General features: G+C 39.1%; 1 protein-coding gene across 1 annotated transcript in view; it reads right to left on the bottom strand.

The window, feature by feature from the left end:
* The window catches only part of ROS1 (ROS proto-oncogene 1, receptor tyrosine kinase), a 72,444-nt gene extending 53,896 nt beyond the window's left edge, over window positions 1–18,548 (bottom strand). The window contains exons 1-12 of the mRNA XM_026041851.1: window positions 18,380–18,548; window positions 16,398–16,451; window positions 14,536–14,595; window positions 13,863–13,889; window positions 11,079–11,139; window positions 10,255–10,403; window positions 8,846–8,984; window positions 5,927–6,128; window positions 5,142–5,218; window positions 2,872–2,994; window positions 1,658–1,842; window positions 427–524 (exon numbers count right to left, since the gene is read on the bottom strand). Coding sequence (XP_025897636.1) covers window positions 427–524; window positions 1,658–1,842; window positions 2,872–2,994; window positions 5,142–5,218; window positions 5,927–6,128; window positions 8,846–8,984; window positions 10,255–10,403; window positions 11,079–11,139; window positions 13,863–13,889; window positions 14,536–14,595; window positions 16,398–16,451; window positions 18,380–18,502 — 1,298 coding nt within the window. The 5' untranslated portion in view covers window positions 18,503–18,548. The remainder of the gene's footprint in view (window positions 1–426; window positions 525–1,657; window positions 1,843–2,871; window positions 2,995–5,141; window positions 5,219–5,926; window positions 6,129–8,845; window positions 8,985–10,254; window positions 10,404–11,078; window positions 11,140–13,862; window positions 13,890–14,535; window positions 14,596–16,397; window positions 16,452–18,379) is intronic.
* Window positions 18,549–27,463: the final 8,915 nt, after the last annotated feature.

Below are 27,463 nucleotides of genomic sequence, written 5' to 3'. Positions count from 1 at the left end.
ATATACATCAAGAAAATGCTTTTGGTTCTATCACAATATATCCATTGAAAATCAAGCACTTTTCACCTGGTGGGTATCTGGCTGGTGGCTTATTTGAGAATATTCTGTGGCAATATCTCAAGTGTTAGATGCAGACATTTCAAAGGGAAAAAGCCTTATATTCATGAAGCACTGAATGTCTTAAAAAGCAAATTTCTGTATTGGAAATTCTTTATCTCCCCTGACAGCACCCGTTGGAGAGAAAAGAAAGCAATACAGCATGGTGCCATGGTTTTCCTGGCTGTTTTATACTTTGTTATTTGTTACCATTGCGGTTTTATTTGGGTAAGGGAGGAGTTTGAAGCAGGAAATAGATGATTAATGAAGAAAAAATGGATCCATGTTTTATAGAGTTTCTGACAGGGAGTTCTCAAAGAGCTCACTTACCCATTATAGGGATCAGCTATAACCTTCCGAGGGGATGTAAACGAAAGGGGAGTGACGTCTTCAGCTGCTGTGCAGTTCTCTAGAGGGCAGACATGTATCTAAGGAATGAGAAAGTGGTCATGCGTTCATAAGGAACTCTATAAGGAGCAAACCACCTGGGCTGAGAAGCCTCCAGGGACGCAGGGCTGGAGAGGAAACACTTTGGGGTCACACTCTTAGGTCCTTGCAGGACTCTTAGGCTCCTGAGTTGTCCGTCATCCAAGGAGAGTACCTGCCCCGTGCAGCAAGCAGGACTCTGAGAACTTACCCCAAGGAGCTGTCAGTCGCTCTCCTTTCAACCTCCTCTCTCTAAGCTGAGAGGGGAAACCTGATTTAGGGGTGACGGCAAGTTATGGATCTGACAGGGAAGGCACGAGAGGGAAGGAAGCCCTCTGCTAATCCCAGCAGTAGTACCATGGGACTTTTCTAACCTATATTGGCCTCAGAAAACTCTGCCATCAATTTGTTCATCTACAGCTGCATTTGTACAGCTGTCTGGCTACCTCTCTTCTTGCTGCTCTATGTTCCCAAAGCAATAAATGAAAGATCAGGAATAATAAGAGAAAATAAAATCCCCTACTGCCCATTTAGAGCAGCTTTCTTGTCCTCAGTGTGTCGGAGGAGTGAGAAGGGTGTACAAAGTCAGGCCGTTAACATAAAGGATGCTTTGTGGGGATTCGATTTTACCAAGTGTAAGGTTGTGATCTATATTTTAACTTCAAGTTGAAACAGCTATAAGCTGAGCTGTCATCACTGGGGCAAAAATTCTTTCGCTCTTGAACATTTTTCATTTATGAAGAGTGTTATATTCACTGACTAGTTATCACACCACTTTTCTGAGACACAGTAGGAAGTGAACAGGCTAGATGGAAAGGAAAGGAGCAGAAAAAGTCACTCGGTGTGGGCATGCCCTGGATAGGATAGCTAAAACACAAGCTTTTTCCTTCCAGAGGAGGAAAGCAAGACAGAGAAGCAGAGTTCTGTATAGCCCATTTATTTTAATTATGACCTGGTATTCATGCTTATTCCTCTATTTTAAATCTCAGAATACGAATATTATTAAACTAAAGAATATGTTTCTGTGATTATATTTTATGTGTATGTATCAATATATGTCAGATTTTCTCATGCAAAATAAATCACAGTAATGACTCATATAAAGTATGAAATTAATTAAGTCCTGGAGCCGTACCTTTTCATTCATGACAAAATATATCCTGTGGTACAGCCAGTCTACGGAGATTGATGTAATATTCCCCCAGCCAGCATAAAAGAGTGTTAGGTCAGACACATCAGACATATTTGCAGCACCTTTCATCCAGATTGAATTTCCCTCAGAAAAATAGACAACTTGCCGATAAACATTCACAGAAATTCCTAAAAATAGAAATATATGTGCACACATGTAACGCAAGAAACAAATTTCATTTTTTTCGGTTATTTTTGTCTAATTGCCTTAAAATGAGGTTCTTTTCCATCTGGAATCCAACATGACTGGGGAAAAAAAAGTTAAAAGTTAACTCTTTCTCCTCCATTTCTAGTCTTCATTCAAATAATAAGAAAACTTTTGTATTATATGCAAGTGATACTACAATAGACAATTGCTCTTCAGAAAGGTAATCAGAGACAGGATAAATAACAAGCAGGGCAGTTGACATGGTTTCCCCTTCCCCAGGGCAAAGAGATGCAATTTGCATCTCTTCACAGAGCACCATTCACTCTAATTCGGGCTGGACATTATCTGTACCACAACATTGCTATAAAGGGGTATTTAGTCTAGGGCACCATTCATTCTGCTGGCGTCTTTGTGGCTCTGTGAACTATGGTAGATAACCTCAGATTTCCATATTGTCCCCAAGGACCAAACACAGCAGCAGTGCAGATAAGGGAGATTAGAGTCATGGCCAATTACAGAAAACATGTCTGTCTGGTGATTTAGACCACTAAATGCCTACTTACAAAACACTTTGCCTCAGACCAAACAATGCAGCAACTTACTTAGCCACCATCTTTTGTTATTTCATGCAATTTAATCCTTTAGTCTGAACCATTTTCCTTCCTCATATTCATGTTGAGAGAATACAGTTATTAATAATAGGGAAAGATCTGGGTTGTCTTCATCTTGTCTCAATTTAGATACCTACTGTGTAGGTTCACAGTGTTCAGTCTGTTCAGTTCACCACTGAACTGGCTGCTAGACTCAGTGTAGGGGAGGTGGCACATAAGCAAAACAACTCACCCATCATGAGGTCTATCATGTCAAACAGGTCAAGTCTTGAAAGTTTCTAGTTCTCCCCACTTGCTATAAAAGGAAGCTGGAGCCTGGAGGAGGTGCATTCTGTCCTTGGCAAATATAGAAGTCTAAGCTCTACTTAAGAGAGAATGAGAGCGCCTCATCAGATTTACCTGTGATATTGTGGTGTATCACATCATTCTGCAGGCACTGAGCTGTGTCCAAGAAAGATTCCATGTATCTCTTCCTTAAAGACTGGTTCCTAGACAGGAAAAGCCATTTTGCTTTTTCCTTAACTAACAAAAAGAGAAATTTATAATTAAGGCAGGTAATTGAAACACAAAAATAACCAAGATATGTTATAAATATATGTGCATGTATGCATGGTGACTGACTAAAATTAAATCTCTCCAAGTGTCAGAAGTGCATTGAGTTATTCACCATTACAGTGCACCCAGATTGTTCACAAGGGATGAAAACAGGCCACACATTTCAGATCATAACGTCCTGCAACATGAGTCCCTCCTGACAGGGGGGACACTGCCTTTCACTGCAGAAAACAAGACCCACAGTCTCCCAAGAAAACAAAAGCACAAAGACAACCTTTTCACCCCAAAATCCAATGAAAGTGGCATATTTATCTCCCCCAGACCTCTTTGAAAATCCCACTCAAACAATAATATTATGCTTGTTGCATTAATTTTAGAGACCGTTACATTATTTTAGGTCTGAATCTGGCTAATTTCTGTTTCTAAGCAATCCTCCATATTTGCTTCTTTCCTCTAGTTTAAGCAACTCTCTGTTATCAGCTAACATTTCCTTCTACAGGTAGCAGGGGATGGATCAACTGCTACCTTCATTATTTCCTGGATAATCGAAATGGACAGAGCTGCCTATGTTGCCACGTGATGTACTTAATGCAAGTCATTTTGATAATGATCTCACTAAAGCAGAGTACAAGAAATTAATATCACTTCCCTATTTCTTTTCAGAGACATTTCTTACCAATAACTTTCCCAATTCAGGTCCCAAACCCTTGAAGCTCAGTATCTGATATAGTAAAAACACTTCTGAATATATTGCAGGCAGGAAGGGTGGTTCCAGTTTACATTATCACAGCAGGAAAGCACATGGCAGTAGAGCACAGAGAAATGAAGATTTCAGTGGCAACTAATAAGGGCTTGAGTTCTCCCACCACCTTCACCAGAAAGTGGGTTTTTGTGGGGTTTTTTTTTTTCTTTTTTTTTCTGTGTTTTGGGTTTTTTGTGTGTTTTTGTTTGTTTGTTTGTTTGTTTTGGAGGGAAAGTGATTTGCTTGGGTTTTAAGTTTAATTAATTTGTTGCTAAATGGCTTGAATTTGTGAACACAGTCAGATATACCAGTCTGGATACGTCAAAAATGGCACAAGTGCTTATGGCTCAGGCTCAGCCAGTCCTAGAATAAAGTTCTATGGGCTGTACAGATGAGCACATATTAGTGTGTTAGCTAATATGAGTTAATTACCGATTAAAGTCACATTTTAAAAAATACTAATAAAAATATAAACTTAATTCCTCCAACCAACAGCAAAAGACAAGTGATTTAGAGACAGAATTAAAGTGTCTGCTTGAATTTGGGTAAAAGTTTCCGAGTGTTTGACAACCAGAAATCCACATGGATTTTCCCTTACACTTTTATCTTAACACATACCTTTCTCTAGCAAATAACTAACATTTCAAAAATTCTGAGTGGTACCTATAGAATACCATTTATTTCATTAGTAATAAGTAGATGTAATAACAATAAATACAAGAATGAAAGAGCATCAAAGAAAAAAATGATATCATTTCACAAACTTGGCATGAGACAACTGAGAACTTTTTATAAGAGATTCTAATACAACAAACTTAGTAGTATTTGAAGACATATGTACAAGACATACCCGAATTCAGAATATTTCAGAATATTTCAGAATATCTAAGGTTGGAAGGGACCTCTACAGATCATCTAGTCCAACCTTCCTGCTCAAGCAGGCACACCTASAGCATGTGGCACAGGGTGGCATCCAGGCGGGTTTTGAAGACCTCCAGAGTAGGAGACTCCACAACCTCCCTGGGCAGCCTGTTCCACTGCTCTGTTACCCTAACAGTAAAGAAGTTGCTCCTCACCTGGAGACGGAACTTCTTATGCTTCAGTTTGTGGCCATTACCCCTCGTCCTGTAGCTGGCCACCAGTGAGAATTCGTTCGGGTCTACCAGAAATTCAAGTTTTCACTATAATGTGTACTCTAGCAATGTCCACAATCAAAGAGCAGAACTCTCTCTGATGTAATATCAGCTCCCAGTATATGACTCCTCATTGTTTACAGTCTAAATATCACTCTTCTTCCAGGTACACTGCAACCCAGTGAATGTGACTTTGCCCCCAGGAACAGATAGCAATAAGGAATCTGATAGTCTTGTACCTTTGGATTCTGGGGTTGTGATATTGGCTTCTGCAGGTGGTCCAGCACCAGCCTCATTCACTGCTACAATACTGAACCTGCAGGAAATCAAAACAAACAACTAAAGAACAACAACAGCAAAAAATTAAAACAATTTTTTTTTTTAATTTGGGGTAATCTTTTGAAACATTGCCTGAGAAACATTTTATCAAGCATTAGAGCTGTTACAGAAGTACTCCTCATATTCCTCTTTTAAGAAAATACGTACTTAAATAATATTATCTGGGAAACTTGCAGTAAAAAGATAACCAACCAGAAAATGGGCTTTCCAGCTTAGAAGGCTGGGCAACAACATCTGGCAAACAAAGCTGCCAAATGAGGTCTTGGATTCAGAAGGGCAGCCTAGTTTCACTTTAAATGAAGGTGCACATTTACTTGTGAGAGCAGAACGCAGCCCCTCATGTTCAATAAAAATGACAGAAATTTTCCAGATGCTTAAAGGACTTAGGAGGGTTGTTCTATCCTTTCATGAATACACTGAAAACATGCAACATGAGCTTAAAAATAAAAAGGCTTCAGCCTCTCGTCCCTGGATAAATTGCTTTTTCCCTCCTCCTCATCTTAATTATTTCAGATGAGATGGCTGTTCATAGGAAAGTAATTCCATTATCTGAATGAAAATGCACTTGTTTTTGGCGACAACTTAAATTGTTGCCCTTGAGAAGTGGTGTATTGGCATACTCTGTGCTATCCAGGCAAGAGGTACTACAGACGTGCTTGGCCATGCTGATTACTGCTTCTCATACCTGTAGGTGTTGTTTGGCAAGGTGGAGTAGAACTGAAAGCTGTGTCCCCTTGATGCTCTCAACAGTTCATGATTTTTGCTGCTCAGGAGCAAGTTATACCCAACAATCAATCCATTGGGAAAAAGTGGTGGGGACCAGCTGACTTCTACAGTGTTAGGACTTGAACTCTGAATGTCTTTAATGACAGGGGCTGTAGCAGGAGCTGCAAAAGACAAGTAACTGAATCAGAAAGGGCATTTAAGACATTTTTCATTTTCATTTTTAAAGTCATGTGTATTAATTTTTGCTAAAAATATGATCAGGAACAGCATTAATTCATATATCTTATATCAGCTATTGAGAAGTTAGGTGTTAGTACCAGCACTGTTTCTGAAAGGTCATGCAAAACAGCACATTGCAAAAGGCAAATAATTGGGTGCATAATCTTTCATCTCTTCACTCCCAAATGTGTGTCTCGCTCTGCAATATGTGAGAGAGGGCACAACAGGAAGAGTCTGCCCTGTGAGCATGGTCTTTGGTGCTGCATCTTTACCACGTTTTCAATGAAACCTAATTGGTACTTAAATAATGATCTTGCTGTAAAAAGAAAAGAGAAGACAGACCTAGCCTTACGAGATGATTTATTTCATTAGTAGCAAGTAGATGTAGTAAAAATAAATACAAGAATGAAAGAGCATCAAAGAAAAATGATAGAATTCCACAAACTTGGCATGAGGCAACTGAGAACTTTTTATGAAAGTCTAATACAACAAACATAATAGTATTAGAAGAAGGCTCTTAATTTCTCACAGAGCTATAATCTGCACTAGATTACACATGGGAGCCTGCTGGAAGCCAAATCTTCAGGTTCTATAGAGCTTTCTCTGTATTGTATTCTTTGCTCAGATGGGTTAGTCACAGTTCACTAAGTACAAACCCTGAAGTTTTATTCACTCCTTCAACCCTCAGACCTGAAAATTTGTTGTTTTTCTTTATTTTCCTAAACAGAAGATGTAAAATATAAATAATGTAAATAAAAAATAAACAAATAAACAAAAATAATAGTTTTCTTTAGGGATGTGGAACAAAGCTTTAGTAATTATTTCAATATTAAGCTCTGTGAACCTGGAAAAGAAAAGCATTTGAAAGCATCCATCTTCTCCAGCTTTTCTAAGGGATTATGTTCATTATGCCATGGAATATAAACTGAAAAATTATGACACCTTCCCTAGTGTCTCATTCAAGAGCACATCTAGTTCTTAAAATAGTTTTGTTTGTGTATCATCAATAGAAAGGAACTTATATCTTGTAAATTGCTTCTGTGCAAGATTCGTGATCGGAAACCATTTCTTATCTCATTTTTATGAAATGCTGATAACACGACCATGATGTCACATGTTTTCTGTAAGTACCAGGAAATTGTATTAAAATCCTGTGCTTTTTTTTTTCCCCCTCATCATAAGAACACTAACATCTTTTTCCCCTTCTTGTCATGATTCACAGATTCACAGAATATTTAAGGTTGGAAGGCACCTCTACAGATCATCTAGTCCAACCTTCCTGCTCAAGCAGGCACACCTACAGCATGTGGCACAGGGTGGCATCCAGGCGGGTTTTGAAGACCTCCAGAGTAGGAGACTCCACAACCTCCCTGGGCAGCCTGTTCCACTGCTCTGTCACCCTAACAGGAAAGAAGTTGCTCCTCACCTGGAGACGGAGCTTCAGCTTGTGGCCATTACCCCTCGTCCTATCGCTGGCCACCAGTGAGAACAGCCTGTCCCCTTCCTCCCTGCATTCTCCCTTCCTGAACTTATACATATTAATCATATCCCCTCTGAGCCGTCTCTTCTCCAGAGAAAACAGGCCCAGCTCACTCAGCCTCTCTTCATACGAGAGATGTTCCATTCCCTTAATCATCCTGGTTGCCCTTCTCTGGACCCTCTCCAGAAGCTCCTTTCTATACTGGGGTGCCCAGAACTGAACACAGTACTCCAGGTGCGGCCTCACCAGAGCTGAGTAGAGGGGCAGAATCACCTCCCTTGACCTGCTGGCAACACTCCTCCTGATGCAGGCCAGGATCCCATTGGCCTTCTTGGCCACGAGGGCACACTGCTCACTCATGGTTAACTTAGTGTCAACCAGGACTCCCAGGTCCCTCTCCGTGGAGGTGCTTTCCAGCAGGTCAACCCCTAATCTGTACTGATGCCTGGGGTTATTCCTCCCCAGGTGCAGGACCCTGCACTTATCCTTATTGAATCTCATGAGGTTCCTCTCTGCCCAACTCTCCAGCCTGTCCAGGTCCCTCTGGATGGCAGCACAGCCCTCCGGAGTGTCGGCCACTCCACCCAGCTTGGTGTCATCTGCAAACTTGCTCAGGGTGCATTCCGTGCCCTCGTCCAGGTCATTGATAAACAAGTTGAACAGCACTGGGCCCAGCACTGACCCCTGGGGGGCACATGATGTCCTAATTAAGGAACATTGTAAGTCATTTTTGTCTCTAACTGTGTGCAGTTAGTTTCCAGCTTTCTGTTGTAGTTCTGCAGACTTTAAAGTATGAACATATTATTCAATGTGTCATAATCAACATTTTAGTAGTTGTTATTTTTTGTTTGTTTTGTGTCTATTTGGGGAAGTGTCTGTGTATTCTCTCTCAAAAATATTCATGAAGGTATGCAATTTGCCCTCAGAATTTTGACCATTCACTTTCCTGAGCACATTTTTAAAACTGAAAGCAAGAAAGAGTCCTCCTTTTTTATTTCAAATAAAAGAACTTGTAATATTTTAGCTCAGTCTTTTGCAGCTATTGAGCAGACAAGATATATATGCTTCTGAAGATTAAGCATCAGTGTTTTCTATTAAACAAGCAACAAAGAAACCTAAATGTTTGTGATATGGTCCTGGAAGTTCTTATTAACATATAATGAAATGTTAATTCATTACCTCCAAAAGCATGTGTCCGATAACTGGGACTTGATGGAGAATGGAGCTGCAGCTGAGATGTGATGATCCATACCACTCGAAACACATATTCCGTGAAGGCTTGAAGGTCTTTGACTGCATATGTAGTTTCAGATACTACCTAGACCAATGTATACACACAAACATTGCTGTGCAGCATGTTACCAATCAAAACCAGTCTGATATAACTACATACATAGGGAAGTTGATGGTCATCACATTAAATTTAAATAAGAAATTCTGAGAGATGATTTCAATAGACAAATTCTTTCCTTCAAAACTTTTCCCCCTTCTCTTTTCTTTGGAACAAACTACCAAATCTAAATTATGATTCAATGGATGAAAGTTTGGATAAAAGTAAATTTGAGGGCAAGGCAAAAAAAAAAAAAAAAGGCTAAAATAATTATGTGCAATATGTTTGAAGGTTTGATCTGCTTCCTAAAGTCTTAAGATTCAAAGGCTTCTGAATATCCTGACAAACCTATGTCCTTATTTTACCACCAGTTATTTCAAAAGAGCTTCCTGCTTAATGAAGGATATTTAGCTGTGATTTTCAACACTGACTTGTAATGCTCCATAAATTGATCTGATAGACATGAGAGTGAGATAATAAGCATGCAGTTGACACACAAAAAAACATGATGTAAGAATGATCATACACAACAAAGGTCCATCTATCCAAGTATCATATCTTTGACAAGAGGCAAAATCAGATATCTAGGGAAAAGTGCAAGAGCAAAGAAAGCCTGCAGGGATATATCTCCAGAATACATTCAGTCTTGACGTTTTGTGAGCATGGACCAACGGGTAAGAACAACCAAGTTTGAATTAAGCAGGACTCAGGTTTTGTCCCATTTATTTGTCCAGTCACTTTTTGAACTCCTCTGAATTTTAACATCCTCATGTGTCAGGATGCATCTCAACACCTTAACTATACATTCTGCAAGGAAATAGTTTTCCCTGTATGTTTTAAACCTGCTTATTTCTATCAAGATCCCTAGTTCTTACACTGGGTAAAACAGGAAATAATTGCCCGCGTTTTAGCTTCTCCATGCTACTCTTGATTTCATAAACCTATGCCATGTGCCAAACATAGCAACCATTTTTTTTCCTAACACATAAAGCAACAAGCAGAGGCAATAAGTATAGCCAGGGCACTAGAAGTACACAAGCAATCTTAATACATTTCAACTTTCTTAGCCAAGTGTCATTCACATTCAGCCACAACTGCTTTAGATGCTGGTCTTTATTCTTCTCTTCCCTCCCATCATTTTAGATCTGATTGCACTTTGTTAATAGTTGCCATTTTTTTCCCAGTGAAAGAGGAGTGCATTATAAATAAAACCAAGAACCCATTTCCATGCAAAAGAAAAGGAATTTTCTTTCTGTACCTCTGTGTACCTCCAGTCTCCAGGGAGCTGGCTGAACTTCCACTGGATGATATATTTCACCCCAGAGATGTTAGCTGGTTTCCACCCTAAAGTCACATTGTGGCTCCCAATGGTAGATGCAAATGGTGCTTTAGGCTTGTTCAAATAGTCTGGAGAGAAATAAAGTATTAATGGTAAAAAATATATTACCTTATACTTTAGAGTCATGAAGCCAATAAAATTATAGAAAAGAGAGTATTTTAAAAGTTGTACAATAAATCATAAGACACAAGGCAAACACAGTTCAATAAGTAAGCCAGAACAAATCAGAACGTGAAGCTCAACACTAATAAATGTGACTACAGCTCTACACATGGGTAAAAGCCACTTTAGCGAAAGGTACTTATAAATTTTTGATGAATAGAAACCTAAAGAAGATATGAGAGATTTAAAAAGAAAAGGGTTTTGAAGAGCCTTTTTCAATAGAACCACGTTGGCCTATTTTTTCCAAGTAATAGGAGCTTTAGTCAGTGACTGCAACAGAAACAGTTAGATCAAAGAGGAGTGCTTTACAAAGTACCATCTTAAAGAAGTGAAGTTGGATTCCAAAGGTCACAAGTTCACAGGGAAGTTTAAAAAAAAAAAAAAAAAAAAAAAAGCAATTTTACTGTAAGACAGAGTTATATGAGTTATATTAGCCACAAAGAAAAAAAAAAAAGAGAGGGTGGTAATTTTTGATGAATCAACCATGATTAAGACAATCCTGATTTTGATCAAAGAAATCCAGACAGTGAAACTGAATCTATCAGATTGTTAATCAGATGGAACCATATATTCAGACTTACTCTGTACTTCAATCCCATATGCATCTTCTGCACGACTACAGCCAAACTTGCAGGAAACTCTCTGTTTAGGATACATAACTCACTGGTTAGTTTTGAGTTCATATAAATCCTGTGGAAATTATTACATTCATTTAAAAAAAAAATAGGAGCATCACAAAATTCTCTCCAAGAAGTTTACTGAAAATCACTCCAACATTTTCCCTAGCTATTAAATTAGGGTCTTAATTGTCCCCTCATGGAAAGCGCAAACTTGGGGCAATTGAAGGTGGAAGCAAGTTCTGGTTTTAATACTTTGGTTTTGAGTTTCACTCTTTCCCATTTTTAATATTTCCTATGGACATACTTATGAATGTACCATGAATGTATGTACGCTTATGAATGTATGAATGTTCTGAATTTTCAAAATAGTTGAAAATTATACTTTTTCAGAGCAACTCTGACCAACTCACAGTGCTTTGTTAGGAGTTACTCAGCCTCAAGTGTAACAGATCCCAGGATAGTGAGCTCTCCACATTCACATCCTAAGAATTCCAAAAGTTTTCAGTTTTGAAATGGGAAATGTATAGGGCTACTCTGTCTTATAGGCAAAGAACTAAATTAGAGGTGGTAATGTTTTATGAAAGGATTCCAGTAGGTTAAAAGTATCTTACAAGACTGAGGATCCTGAAAGTCAGCGCTCAGTTTTTTCTAGATAGGCATTTTATTTGGGCTCATTTATTCTGGTGAGCGATTGGCCTATAAATACTTAAAGTTTGCTTCATATAGCAGCCACCCTTCAAAGTGGTGATTAACCTTTCCATCCTTCAAAAGCAATTCATGATATTAAGTGATGGGAATTTTTTGATTGCTCTCTTCCTTTGATGCTAGGAGACACACTTTCCACGCCCCAAGGAAACCGGCAAGACAAGTTTTTCCTATTAATTCAATCACAGTTGCAGCTGAGATATTTATAGAGTAGTATTTATAAATCAGGGAATATATTATATAAATATATTCTGATATACATTATCTCACATCTAGACAACGCATGTGAGCATTTGAAGAAGTTTTTCATGTGTCTTCATACTCAGAGAAATAAAACATTTCTAAGTAAAATGTCATGATATTTAGCAGGCAAAGTTTGGAGTATTAGCAGATATCAGTTATGGTCTTTAAATTGGAGCTGTTCTTTACATTCAAGAAATGTTTATTTTATAGAGGATGGTGTCTTCAGCACTATGTTGATTCATAGCACTTTGCACTTCTTTCAACATGAACATTTCCAACTACTTGTCTCTTTTTCTTTTTTTTTCTGCTTTTGATCTTTGTCAGAGCCACAAATCCCATTTTTGCTTAAAGTAAGAGGATTATTGAAGCTCCTGCTCTTAGAACTTCTGAGCGAAATTTGCCATCTGCTGTCCCTGAAAACAAGAAATCCTCATATATCCACATATCCACACATCCAAAAGAACTGCCCCTTTATGAGCCAGCTTGGGTTGCCCTTTCTCATAAATCTTCCCACTGAATTCAGCAGCACCACTCTCTCTCCAGAAGATTAATATTAAACAGGAGTAATGGTTGAGAAATGGGGTATAGAGCTAGAAGAAAGCCAAGCCGATAAAAAATTGTCCCCTTCTCGTGTCTCCTCTTCCGCCCTACAAACTGCCTTGACCTCTACGTGCACTGGTCCGACCGCATAGGAGGACAATTCTGTCAGCTTATCCAGCAGAAAGATAATCCAGCAAAACACCCCTGCAGAGTTAGTGAGTTAAACTAGCATGCTGTGTGGCCAGAGAGGAAGATAGATAAATAAATAAATCCTGTTACTTCAAAACTTGATTATTCCTTGTACTGTCCCTACTCTCCAAAGCAAACATGGAGTAGATTTTTAAATCACAGGTATATTCAGAATTTCACAAATAAAAAAAAAGTAATCAAAAGAAAAAAAAAAAAATCAGACATATTTTCCAGCTGCCCAGTATGTTTGTGCTGTACTTGGGTTTCTCTCCAGCTCTTCCATCACCAGCTTTAAGTGTGTAGCTCTCATGCAGACACAGCTTCCATACTGAGGTCTCCATATTCCCAACCAGAGCCCTGCAATCATCTCATCACCATCCCATCCAACACAGCACACTAACATGAAGAGACCCCAGAAAGACACTGTCTTTTTAGCAGCAGCACTTTGTTGACTTGTACTTACTGCTCTAAACGCCAGGCCATCTGCAACGCAGATGGACCAGGCACTTTACATCTTGGCCTCACACATTTTTAGGTCTCTTCGTTAAGGGCAACATATTGGTCCTTATTGAATTGCATTTTACTTATTTCATACCATTTCTCCAGTCAGAAGAACGTTTTATATTCTAGTCTAGCTCCCACTTTTTTCCCCCCACTTCCCTGCAAGCTGGTCTCACATTAGACTTAATAACTATTCTCTCTAGTTTATCTTTCATGTTACTAATCAAAAACTGAATAGAACAAACCTTCTGTGAGAGCCTAGAAAATAGTTTAAATAGGTCTGTGCTGTGTTCCATACCGATATGAGACTGCTTTAAGACAATATTATTTTTAGACATAATTCTTCAACGCAAGCATGTCCTTATTTACCGTGCTAGAAAGATAATATATTCAAATATTTGTCTCATTCTTCAGTTTTATAGAGTGCAAAACAATCTGAGGCCTAGATTCATAAATTTGTATATCTTGAATTTATTTCTTAGCCTTGTATGAACACTGTAAGTAAACGTTTAAAGAAAAAAAATACATGATTTTAAGTATGTATTGATCTGATAACACCTAACTTACCTCACATTCTCTGGTGTATGTCTTGTTCTGCCAAGAGGCAAATTGGAAAAACACAGAATTAGCATACATATAAATGCAGAGTATTTCAAACAGATAATATCAAAGAATTACAAATTTCTTACGGTGAAATGTACACTACAAAACATTCCCATTGGTAAATAATTAAAGAAGGAAAACCCACACCTGAAAAATTGCAAAGTCTTAACTTAACAGCTTAAAATTTTCCATGGCTGCTGTCCCAAATCCATGTCCCAAATCCAATTTTGGTTTGGCAAAAGCAAAATAAACTGGTAAATACATGTACATATCTACATTTGCATGTAACTTAGAGATAGATCTAAGAAAGGTCAAATCCTGAAAAGCACCAGTTCAGTGCCACTGCCTCAAAATGTGGGTAAATGAGCTGGCTTTAGGGATCTCTAAACTGTCCCACATTTTGACAATTACAGCAAAAGTTTTTAATGGTACAAGTGACTCCAGTAGCAAGAATTGTGAGTTTTCAAACAGAGAAACTACAAAAAAAAATGGATCAAAAAATAAAAGGACATTAAATATTTAATCACTGAAACATTGGTCTGGTTACATTTTACACATTTTGCTTGCCTATCCTTAGATAATGCAATTAATGCATTTGGGGTAAATGCTGTAAAACCACAACTAAGGCAATACTCACACACTGCAGTGGGCAGTTGTCTTGTAGCACTGCATTCCAAAACTGACATCCCTCTGTGCACTGCAGAGAAAGATGGTGACTTTAAAAAGGACTTACAAATACATACTTTTAAAGAATAGGGATGTTTTACTGTTAAAGGGATGAGGACTAAACGTAGGCAACTTGAGTTCAGTTTCCAGCTGCTGTATGACCAACTAATGGTCATACAGCATTTCTCCATGCCCTGGATCCTTAAAAAAGTACATATATATAAAACTATATGTAATATGCATACTATATATATATTATATATATACACACACACATATACAATATGTGTATTACATCTCACACGTAACACAGAATATATACATATTTCTATATGTATATATGTATATAAATTTAGGATTTATAACACTTTCTTAATTCAGAACATTTTAACAAGAGTATTAGCTCAAAAAGAGGGTAGTGGAATTATGATATATAATGTCCTTCAAATATGGAGTAGAAAATAAATATCCTCTTAGAAGTTGTTTTGTGCGAAGCAGTACCTACCTATTCAGCTCTAATAGGGACCAGTCCTGTCACCTGTAATGAGAAGGCTGAAAGGGCTGCAAGATGCCTGAGAGGACTATGACTCTCACCTGGGGACAGCACTTACCCTGGCACAGGCCTTGAGAAAGTGCCAGTGGAATATCCCAGGGACACAGGGAGATCTGGCCAGGCCAGGCCACGTTCAGCCTTACTCTGGGAATGAGGAACCATTGCTCCATGTCACCCTCTTGTACTTTACCATTTGTTCACTGGAGGAAAGCTACCAAGTTGAAAATACAAGGTTTGTGTGATGGACAGCCAAGTCAAAAGCTGTACATTGAAGCCCCTCACTGTCCAGCAGGCATGGCACAGTCTTTAAAAACATGAGGTTTCAAAGATGCAGTATGTATCATGTGACGTGTATTTGAAGTAAAATGTTTCTTTCTCAATCTGTTCTTTTCTTAAACATCTTGTGCATTTTTCTTTTAAAATGGACTGTAATGGCTCTGGAAGCTGGGAGGTCTGGCATCAAATATTGCAAAGTTTCAAGGAAAAAAAAAAGGAAATCCAAAATAGAAAGAAAATAGACTTGATAACGCTGAACAAAGATATGTACTAACCTAAAGAGGCAGGTTGATGTTGCTACGTACTGTCATGACAACTCTGCCTTTTATGGACCCAGGTTCATAAATTATCCAACCTCGTTAGATACCAGCTGCTGAGAGGTTGCTTCCCTCTAATCTCTGTGGAAAATATCAGTGAACTCTCCACAGGTCTTCAAAGAAGAGCTACCTGCACAAATTGCATCTGAAAACTGAACTACAAGAACATGAGCTAACACCCTTACAAGGAGGCTTTTATGCAGAGCTCATGCCAAGCTGAGGAACCCTCCTCCATAGAGGCAAACATTTGAAGTCCTACAGAACTCTCAAAGTTTCTACGGTTGTCATTTTACTTTTCCTCCCACCAAATCCACGAGAAAGCAAAATAAGTAATTCTTCCTTGTATAAGTCCAGTCGAATATAACAATGTTTATGATTTGCATTTTAGAAGGAGTATTGGTTCTGATTCATTTTCTCAAAAATGACTAGATTGTGAATTTTATAGATCACATATCTCAAGAGGACTCACAGTAGAGACTCACACTCTATTACTGAAAGCCTTCTTTAAACAAAGAAGGGAGTTGTCTGTTCAATAATTTCAGCCAAAACTAAGCATACAACTTAATGACTTGTACTGGACAAAGCTGCACACATTTATATGGAGTTTTTGATATGATCATTTTACCTGGGTTATTCAAATAGTAATGACGTAAATCATAGCTAATTATAAAGCAAACCATTACTCACCGCTCCTGTGATGTCACTAACATTGCAAAGATTATTAATTCCAAGTTCTCCTTCCTATAAGGAAAATACTTTCATTTTTAAAGAGCCAAAATATTTTCCCAAAATTAATTGATTAAAATATGTTAAAACATCAGTTCCTTGTACAAGCATTTTCCTTGACTAATGTTTCCCCATATGAAGAAATTTTTTAGTGACACAGCAGTAACTTTTTGAAAAAGAAAAAGAAAAAGAAAAAGAAAAAGAAAAAGAAAAAGAAAAAGAAAAAGAAAAAGAAAAAGAAAAAGAAAAAGAAAAAGAAAAAGAAAANAAAGAAAAAGAAAAAGAAAAAGAAAAAGAAAAAGAAAAAGAAAAAGAAAAAGAAAAAGAAAAAGAAAAAGAAAAAGAAAAAGAAAAAGAAAAAGACCTGCCAGAAGCAGCTCGTGTTAATTAAGTTATCTCAGGTAGCAATTGGCCTACATCTGGCCTACAGTGAATCAGGATTCACTGATCACAAATGCTTCATAACTTTATTGGGCATAAATAACAAAGCCAAGTGGTTTAACCTCCTAGGAGCAGAAAGATTTTCCTTTAAGCTAAATGCCTTTTGTCTGGCCTCCTTTTGAAGGGGATTTATGCGGCCATATGGTGACCGAGCTGCCTTCTCTTGCCAAAAGAACTTCAGAGCAAAGGTGCCTATTATTTTTTCACCACATCATTCAAAGTGTGTAAACCCCCTCACGCCCCTATGAAGTGCAAATGATTTGGGGATGTATCTAACAAAAGCCAAGAGGATGAATGTTAGGTCCTAAGCTTGCTCCTGCAAGCAGGTAAGAACATCCTTGACAATACCACTTGTAGCAAGAAATTTTCAGCACACAGGGTGTAACATGACAGCAGTTAAGAGCCTCAGCCTCATGCAAAGTAGTTGCAAAGCAAACACAAGCAGGCAAGCATATTTGGAGAAGAAAAATGAGCTTTATAACTCTCAGACTCCAAGATTATCTTTTTTCTCTTGCTCACTGAGGATGAATACCATTTGCCTGTCTTTCAGATTTGATAGGAAGAGCAAACTATTTCTTTTTCTGAATTAATTTAAGCTTAAAGCAAAGAATCCCCTTATTATCACATGCTAGGCTCCAATCAGGGATTGCAATTAGCTCTTTCACCAGAGGCTCCGAAGCAGGTTTAAAGGAAATGTTAGACAAATATAAGAAATAAAATAGAGCAGGTGAGAGTCCTTTGCAGTAGCTTTACAGAGTTAATTAGCCCCAGGGCACAAAATGTCCCTTTCACAGAGCAAAGGTACATGATCTTCTAGACAACACCAACATCTAGGGCAAATAAAAACAAGCAGGTAACTTTTGAAAGTCTGAAGCAGAATTACTGTTTGGATTTCAGAGCTTTTGCTTATCTTTGTTATGCATCAGGAGAAAGAAAAGAATAAATTCCACTCCACTACTCACAGGAACACTAAGAAAGCATAATGTTAAGGTTCTAACAACTTACTTTTCTTCTTAAAGATAAAGCCACAATTAAAAGCACGGACAATTTAAAAGAGAAACCGGAACTAGTTCAGGATCTCTAAATAAGCCTTTGTGCGTATGCATGTGAATTTATAGTTTTCCTATCTGTATATATGAATAGTCATAGACTAGACAGGAATTCACAAGTAAATAGACTATTCACAAGTAAAACGAATATACTGAAAGAACAAAGCACTTCACCCTTCACGCTATGCAGGATCTCGGCATTTACAGTACTTTCAGCAACTGCTGGAATAGAAGGGACAAACAAAAAACGTGGCAGTCTGGTTACCATGATTTTTTTTTTTCCTTACAAGGTGCTTTATAAACTGAAATATAAAACATAACTTTTCAAACTCTGCTTTTACTCAAATACAGACTTTAAAAACAACTTCAAAAAGCTAGCTTGTAACAGGAAATCTGACAGAACTAACAACCACATATGTTTCAAAAAAATATGTATAGTTTTAAAAAACTTACCAGGTTACTTGTACATAGATTTTGACAATTTTTTGGGTAAGTGCAATACGCTGCAGAAATCCATACACAGTAAAAAATAGCAAGTCTGTTTAGCGGGAGTTTCCACACAAAAATGTTCCTCATAACTTAAATAAGTGCATCTGGCAGTCTGGGACTTTCCTTGATCCAGCCATACAAATTCCTTTAAGTCCAGATGACGGAGACCCAACTGCAGTTTCTACATGTCGATTTATTAAATATTTTTAAAATCCATGTTTACAATCCATTCCTCCTACCACTTTTCAGCTTCCTGGCGCGCTTGTCTTGGAATTGCACAACATCTATTTCATAGTTTCTTATTAAACTGCTGAAAGGAAAGAAGTGACCAATGAAACTCAGCGTATCTCCTTACATAAGTGTCATTAACATGAAGAGGAAACTAAGTGCAATGCTTTTAATCAGGTGCTGCAAACAGCAAAGCAAAAGGAGAAAAGTGGGAGAAACCTGGCCTGAATTTCATTTCTACCACAATTAAGCTATTTCTAAATATTCAAGAAGCTACAACTGAGAAAGTTTATCCTCATGAATAACTTTGTTATAGGACCTATAGTAACCATATTGTTCAGCACAAATATGTTAATTAATTATAATTTTAATGACTATTTCCAAATGTTAATCCCAATTTTAAAAACAAAATACTAGCAGATTCCTCTTTACCTCCTAAGACAGTGTAGACGCAAACCAATTTACAAAGGAGTTGCTAGATGAGTAGGTACAATTGTACTAGTAACTTTGTGCTCATATTATGAAAGAAAACTGAAGTTGAGAGATAAATCATATATCCAATGCAGAGAGTGCTAAATATGATGGAGATTCATAGTAAAGAACTCAGTGACAACACAAGTTTAAGATTTGTCCATCTGCCTTCATCCTCCATTCTGTGGCACTTCTGCCCTGTTGTACTGGCATAGCTATCCATAGCTTCATTTTGTGAACAGGATCAAGAAACTGATTCAGCTTAAATAAATATATTAGCACATATAAAAATATGCATGCTCAAAAATAACATAGTATTTTGATGGTCAATTTAAGTTGCTCTTTCCTGTCATTGCTACTGAAAGAGGGGCTTGCTTTCTTCCATACCTAGGTACTTCATCACCTTCCCCAGCCCCACTTTCTTGCAGAACAAACATTCACATGGCCGTGCAATGAACCAGGATGAGAATTTGGTTAACACTAACTCCGTAACAACAGAAACAAGCCAGTCAGTATTAACCAACGCAGGTTCCTCTGGTGCGGGTCACGAGCCGCTGTGGCAGCACATGGCAGACGAGAGGAGCTGAGCTCACAGGGGCAGAGCAAAGGTTGGTCTGGGCTGGGGAGAGCCAATCGATACTGCTGAGCACATAGCGCCAGGTGGCTTGAAGGACTTTGTGAAACAGGCTCCTTCCTTTCCATCCATGTCCAGCAGCCTCCTTAGGCATTGTCTTGGCCTCCTCTCTCTTTTCCCGAGCGCTCCTAGGCAAGAGTGACAGGGGCTTTCAGCTACATGAGTAACGGAGAGCTGTCACCCAGTCTGCTTGTCACCTTTTCTCTCAGGAAGAACACCGCACTCTCCAACCCACCAGCAAAGCTCCTCCAAGAGGAACTCATTAGCTCCAGTCAAAATGAGCCAGGTTAGTCAAACTGGTTTAAAGAGGAGTTCTTTGGCAATTCAGCTTAATTTGGCTGAAGAAAGTTCACAAGAGATCACAGGAGCAGCAAAACTTAAAAAGGAGCCAGTGACAGGCATCTATAGCCTGGGGTTTCTTCCAGAGGCAATCTTGCTTTAGATCTTTAGACCAGTTCAAGGACTCTCAGGATTTGGCCTCTGTGGCTGGTAAATTAGATGTGCTCAGGCCCGTATCCTGGCACCCAGGCCAGGTGGCATTGAATAGCTCGTATCATCTCTTAAAAACTCGCTCACACTCCAAAAGAAGATGGCCACAACAAAAGTGTCTTTGGAGAATAGTCTCTACCTTTTACTAGCTCCCAAATGGTTCCTGGAAATTGTTTGGGTTAGTGCTGGCATGAAAAAGAAAAACCGTAACAGGGATCTTCCTAACAATTTAATTGTTGATCTATGCAATCACTCAGAACCTACTGATCAGGAATGCTCACGGGCACAGCTTTGATTTACTAGTTTAGATATAGCCTGGATAAACATATGCATCTATGTTCAAATCTTGACAACAAAAACATATCTTCTGGAATTGATTTTAGTTATTCAATACTTTGTTTTAATTAAAAAATTCATTGGTTATCTCCGTCATTCTTTCTGGGGTAACTCCAAAGACATTTTAGTATATCTGTATAAACTCTGTAAGAGCACACAGTGCAGGAGCAGCCAAACTGTATCTTGCTTTTTACAGGGTTTGCTGCTTCTCCCCAGCTCTATTTTAGGACCAGTTACCCTCCACCAATACCTCATCCTCCATGACAGGAAACAGAAGGAGACGCAACGTCAGATGCATGTCCGTGTCAGATGCCCATGAGAACAGCTGGTGACTGTACTCTTAGACTGCCAAGAACCACACTGTGACCCAGACGCACCTCTGAGCTGGATCCTCTGCTTCATAGCATTATGTATAAAGGGGCAATTGGCTGGTAAGAGGTCATCAGTCACCTCTAGTAGCCAAACACAACATATGGGATCACAGAGCCAAAGAGACTCTACAGCACAAGTGCATGGGATGGGACAGGTAGATCACCCTAGCTCCTACTGTCCTGCTGGGAGGAACAGACAGTCAAGGTCTCCCACAGCAAGATCTTCAGGGGTCTAATGCTATAAAATTACAGGATATCAGAAACCTGGAGAAGGTATAGATGGGGCTTGGGAACGCTTGGTTTATAGGGAGAGTAAGGCTGGGACACTGGGGGATGCGTCCTGGGTTTTTGGGGGGACATATTGGGAGGCGTATTATGCAGGGATGAAAAGGAGGGATCAAGTCAAGAACCTGGTAAGGAATGCAATGAGAGCAGAGCTAACAAGCTGAGGAAGAGAAAGTTTGGAAGTCATATAGAAATATTGGCATTTTGCCCCTAGTAGAAGGAAATCTGGCTACTATATTAAATATTGCATATGCCAACTTGTATATGAAACAAAACTTCAGCTGTGCTAGCAATCAGTATTTCAAGCCCAAAAAAGGTTATGTACACTTATTGCTATCAAATATATTTAACTAACATTGTCTCTATAACTGGGAAGATTTGTCACTACTGATGCTGACAAATCTTATATGAGAGCAATTGTATATTTATATATGAGTACTTACTTATGCATATGTTACACAAACAGGCTCTCATTCCTGAGTAGAACTTCTAAGCATTACTGCAGTATAACTTGTTAATGAAATAGTAAAATCTAAGACATTATTCAAAAGGGCAAGTTAGGAACCAAAACCTTTTTTTAGACTTCAAACACTGATTTCCACCAGGTGTCACTGTAACATGCCATAAACCAGGATCTTCAAAGGAAAAAAAACACTGAAATTTCCCTTCCCTTATGTTCCTTCTAACACAGTGGCCAAACAAATACAAGCAGTAGTCTAAGCCTCCAGATTTGTCACCTAAATATCAAGAATTGCCTTCAGGGAGAGAGTATTTATGGGCTTTAGAAACTGAGCTTTGAAAAGAGAGTTTGTAAAATCCATGAATGGTAGCATATTATTTTGCTTATTATTTTTAAGGACATCTCTTCCATAAACACAAAAGCAGGGACTCAGACTCAGAGAGAAAAGTCTCAGTACTTGCAGGTGCCCCAGTACTTGCAGTGCATCACTTCCTTCATCCTTAAAACCAGCATGAGGAGACCAAATTCTAGGATCTGTGAAGGGGTAAAGCAAGGAGAGACTGTCCATCCCACTGTCCTGCTGGACAGAAAAATGAGACAGAAAATGGCAGCTTTTACTTCTCAGTGTTCAACAACTTTGTCTCCTGGGACTGCCCTGAAGAGATCTGCTGATCCAGAGCACTTCGTAAGGGTGACAGATCTTCACTCTGTCCCAAAGACCACAGATTATTTTCATTTTTCCTCCATCTGTGGGCTCAAAATTGCTCAAGAAAGAAAATGAACAAGGACCCCACCGGCAAAGAGCATCTCCCCACTGCCCCTGCCTCTCTCCCCTGTTACTTGTTAGTACAACTGCTCCAGCAGCTGCTTGTCTGGCAAAAACAGTGGAGTGACCAGAGAAGAGAGGGAGGAAAAAAAAACACACAGGAGAAACCCCTGGAGTCTGGCTCAAGATTTATATCTCTCTCAGCAGATTAGGGAAGTGGTGAAGGGGAAAAAAAAAAAAGAAAAAACAGACTGTTAAATTGGATCAAATTGGAAAGACAGTCATGCATGAGATACTTAGTTAAACCAGTCAGGAGACAGGGATTTGTTTCTATCGATCTTCAGTAATGATGACTGGAGAAATGTCTCTTTAAATGATGTATGATGATGGATTTCAGACGGGGCAAATCTGAGCTGTGGAGATTAACAAGAACAAGAGATCTAGCAGCTAGGCAAGGATAGAAAATATAAGGAATGTTTGAAGAGTATTGTGGATCTATAAACTGTATGTTGTAACTGGTTACAAGAATTACCCTTAAAAAAAATCCTTAGTTGTTTCATAGATCACACCTTACTAAATGATATTTGTGTAACCATCTTCCAGGACATCAGGGACGGGGGAAAAAAAAAAAGAGAGCTCGCACAAAGCAACAACAAAAGAAAATCCTTTCTGATAGGTAGTCAAAACTTGTGTTACCCTTTGTAGTGTTTTAAAGGAGACAAGTTGCCAAGATATTTATAATTCTTTAGATCTTCAATCTTTTGGTTTGTTTTAAATAACTGTGCAGTTTGAAAATTGAAAAAAAAAAAAAACTTCAGCATATGCAAATGTTAGACAGGACAAATGGCAGGATGCAGCCTCTCTGGAAAGGACTGCATGGAAAGGATTTGCAAAGGTTTTTAGAGAGGAACAGAAGGAAGAGAAGATTGCTTACTGCAAAGGCAGTGAATTATTGCTTTGAGCAAGATAAGAAGGTATAAAGCCAAGATTAGAAGAAAAAGACAAAAGGAACAGAAGCTATAATGTAGATTACATGATCTCTGTAGAGCTCCTCAGAATTGTCCGGTGCTCAGTCTGCATAAACATGTCCCATAAAAGGCAGCACATTCAGCACCTCGTGGTTTCTCTGGTGTTCTAACATACTTGAACGTTTTACCACCTGGTACTCTCGTAAAAATTAACATTTCGGCCAGTAATCCAGAAAAGCATCCATTTGCATGGAGCCTGTGACAGCCTGAAAAGCTGCAAAGCCCTTGGTGGGGGGAAGCAGCAGGGGCTGGAGTCGACCCTTTTAATCACTTGCCTGTGCAAGAGGAGCACGCGGGTGCTGTGTGGATGCACTGCGAGCTGACCTTTCAGCAGCTACCTGGAGTTTCAGGCCCACTGCCCGGGCACACAATTCCAGGCAGAGAAGTCCCATTGCCTATAGGGATAAGTAATTCTCCAAACAAGCACAAGCAAAATTGCTCATAACCAGGAGTGGGAAAAAAAAAAAAAAAAAAAAAAGTGTAAGGATAGATGTACAAAACAATTTGGATGTTTAAATCAATTTAAACCAGCTCTCCAAAATGTTTTGGGGCCTCCAAAAGACAAAATAGGTACCTGCACTGCTGACCCTGTGCAGTTGCATGGGATGAGATTTCTGTCCCCATCCTCCTTTCTGGGATTTGACTGTAAAGTCTGAACCAGAAATATCTCCTAGGATAAACATAGTTAACCACTAAGAGGAGAAACTCCCAGCAAGGTAATGCTCATGTTTGCCAACAGGTGGAAAAATGAAGGCTCTTGGGGCATAGCTAGCAGAAGGAAGGAGTGGAGGGAAAGCAGCAGCCCTGCCTGGGGCTGGTTCAATCTCACAGAGACTAAGGATATACAGAAGATGAGGATATACATCCTGGCCAAATCAATTTAATACTTCTACAAACAAGAGCAGTCCTGCTCCTTGGCATTTTCTCCCCGCTCCATGTTCCTAGACCTTGCTTTCTCCTACCCTCCTCTAACTGTGCAGCCCCCTCCTCCCCGCGCTGCCTCTAATGCTTTTTCCTGACCCTTTCCTGAGATAATCTCACTCACTGACACAGCAGAAAGCTATTCATCCTGTCAAGAAAATGTTCTGCTGCCTTGCCGAGCAGAATTGGCTCAACACACCAGGTGAGTACAAGGAAGAAGGGAAGAGAGGCCAAGAAAAGTGTCCTGTGACCCAGCTGCTCTGAATTGTCACTGTAACAGCTACTATTGTTAACTAAATTTGGGTTTAAGAATACAAATACGTCATTGTCCATTAACAGAGGCGAGCCAGGGGAGTGGGGATCTTGCTTGTGTCTCCTGATGTGTTTGAGGGCTGTTGGCCACAACACAGCACTGACCTCTCTCTGCATTACTGTCATACAAATATAATAATAGTTGGACTTTAATTGTGAGCACAGCTGGGCTCCTCAAAGATTTGTAGCAACAATAACATGTTTAAACTGTAATGACAAATACTGTGGCAAGGTAAAGCAGCATAAGAGAGGGGAAGCATTAAACAAGGAGTCTCATACTGGCCCATATATTTATCCTCCTAAGATTAAAGATGTAAATTGGCTGATGAAAAGTGAGTCATTTTTCTGATATTGATCATATGCACATGTACCACTTCTAATGGTAAAACAAGTCAGTGGGGCTCACAGAATGGTCAAGGTTGGAAGGGACCTCTAGAGATCACCTGCCCAAGCTACTGGAAAGGGAGAAGCACTACATCACAACAGAGAGAATTACTTATTTTTGTAGCAAATGACACTGCAATAGCTATTTCTGAGGAGGTCTTTCTGTGTTTCTTTTATTTTCTTTTCTAACAAAGTCTGGGATATTGACTTGGATTTGACTTTTAGCAGAGAAAGCCTACTCTGGAGAAAAGAATACCATGCCTTTCGCAGTAAATTGCTACCCATAGTAGAGACTGGAGAAAAGACCATATTCTTCAGCTTCCTCAGACATTTGTATTCACAGTCCTGTGTAACAAGGCACACCCTCCCTACAAACAACTTATATGTGGGTTGAACAGCTGAGGAACAGGCTCAAGCTCCCCATTTCCTTCACAGCACTTCAGATTAGGACAAGAACTAAGTGGAACGCAAAGGCTCTGGCCCAAGCTAGACTGCAAAGTAGTAACACTGCCTTCAATGACCTTTCCAGGTCCAGAAAGAGCATCCATGCACATATATCTAAATGCTGTGTGCCAGCTGATATTAGTTTACTGATCTTTTGCAGACAGTTTTCAATACAGGTGGCACATGACAGAAATGATCTGTATGTGGATTTTTATTATATCAGTAAAAAACTAGCTATAAATACTATTGTTGTGTAGCAACAACTTATCCTTTCCTTGATACAGTGGCTGTCTGCAAATATTATCAGTATTTCCTGATTATGGTATCTCTGCCATTTTTTTTTTGTTTGTTTGTTTGTTTCTTTTGCTTCAGTGTTTGCTGTTTTATTATATTAATGCAGTTCCACAAATCAAAACAAAGAAATCTCTGGGACATTTAAACAAGGAACAAGGACCAGTAAGAAAAATGCTGTTTGAAAATACAGGAAAGTGAGTGAAGGTTCATGGTCTACCAAAGCCAGAGGAAATCAACTCGGGATGAGCTGCCTGTCCTCCGGCAAATGTTTCTGGTCAAAAGGAGATTGAAGGGCTTCCTGCTCCTGCTCTGTTTGGTCCAACTGACAAATCTAAGAGTCATAATTCACTGCCTTCCCAGACCTATCGCAGGTAGTAAAAGTGCATACTGTGGTACGGAGGAGATCTGACTATTGTTTTGCTTGGCTTTGCTTGCTTAGATCTCAGTAGATCTAATGACACAGAAACAGCCATATGAATGAGGGAGAGGAACCAGTTAATGCCTTCAGAGTGAATTATGGCCCATTTGCTCTCTGTCTTTCCAAGCAAAAGCTACCGAGTCAGTCAGAAAGAGTTCAACAGTGTTAACAAGAATCCTGCTAACTGATTAGCATAGTGCACTTGTGTCTGAAACAGTAGGTCAGCTATCTAAAAATGCATAATTACAACACTATTCAAATGTACCCTGGAGAAGACTGAGCCTAGAAGAGGACAGCAGCCTCCAAAGAGGTGCTGAGTCCTCTCAAATGCTAGATAAGCACAGTGCCGAGTAAGAAAGTTAGAAGCTGCAGGGACTCAGCCCTTCTTGGAGACAAGAAGCAGGTTTTCATTGCTGGACTATATCAGGTAATTATTGCTGGGATCAATTTTCCCCCAGTTTGAGCAACCACAAAGCACACCTAGCTATTCACTAAGGGAAAGCCTGTCCCTCTGCCACAGGTGCAGGCAAAGAGCCCATGGAAAGCATTCCATGTAGGCAGTTGGTCCTTCTGCACCAAAGCCAGCACCATACTCAAGAGGAGAAGGGCATATTTCCTTCAGTGATCACGCTGGATAAGGAGCCAATAACTGAAATCCATGATGAATTTAAGTCTAGGTGAGAGACCTAAGGGAGCTACACGTGCAAATAATGGATCTTAGAATCCATCTTAGAGGCCTTTAGGATTCTTCTCCTGAACCACTAGGTCAAAAACAGCTGGTTGCACGGTATGTGCCTTGCATAAACTAAAAGTGCAGTCCTCAGTTGAAAAGTAGGCAGAAGAATGTCCAAAGTTCTTAGTTTGAGAAGGAGCATTTGAAAAATGATACTGTCCACATAAATGGACATAAAAGGACATACCATTCTTATGTTTAAGGCATAAGAACTCCCAAGCTACTTCTCATTTATTATGCTAAGATGAGTAAATGTTTAACATCACCCAACTAAGTTAACTCTGTTATCCATTTATCCTTGACAAGAAAACTATGGTGGGCATACACTTTTTTCCCCCACATACAAGCACAGTAATTTGTTGGATGCTGTAATAAAAATGTGACAGTATTCAAATTCAAGACTCTTTTTAAAAAATATTTTAAAAAATAGGACAGATTTACTTAGATGATTTTTTATCTTTTTTTTTTTGCGTG

The sequence above is a fragment of the Nothoprocta perdicaria genome, unplaced genomic scaffold, assembly GCF_003342845.1.
Source record: "Nothoprocta perdicaria isolate Ctin4 unplaced genomic scaffold, notPer1 scaffold_296, whole genome shotgun sequence".
Lineage (NCBI taxonomy): Eukaryota > Metazoa > Chordata > Aves > Tinamiformes > Tinamidae > Nothoprocta > Nothoprocta perdicaria.
This window is presented reverse-complemented; position numbering and strand designations above follow the sequence as displayed.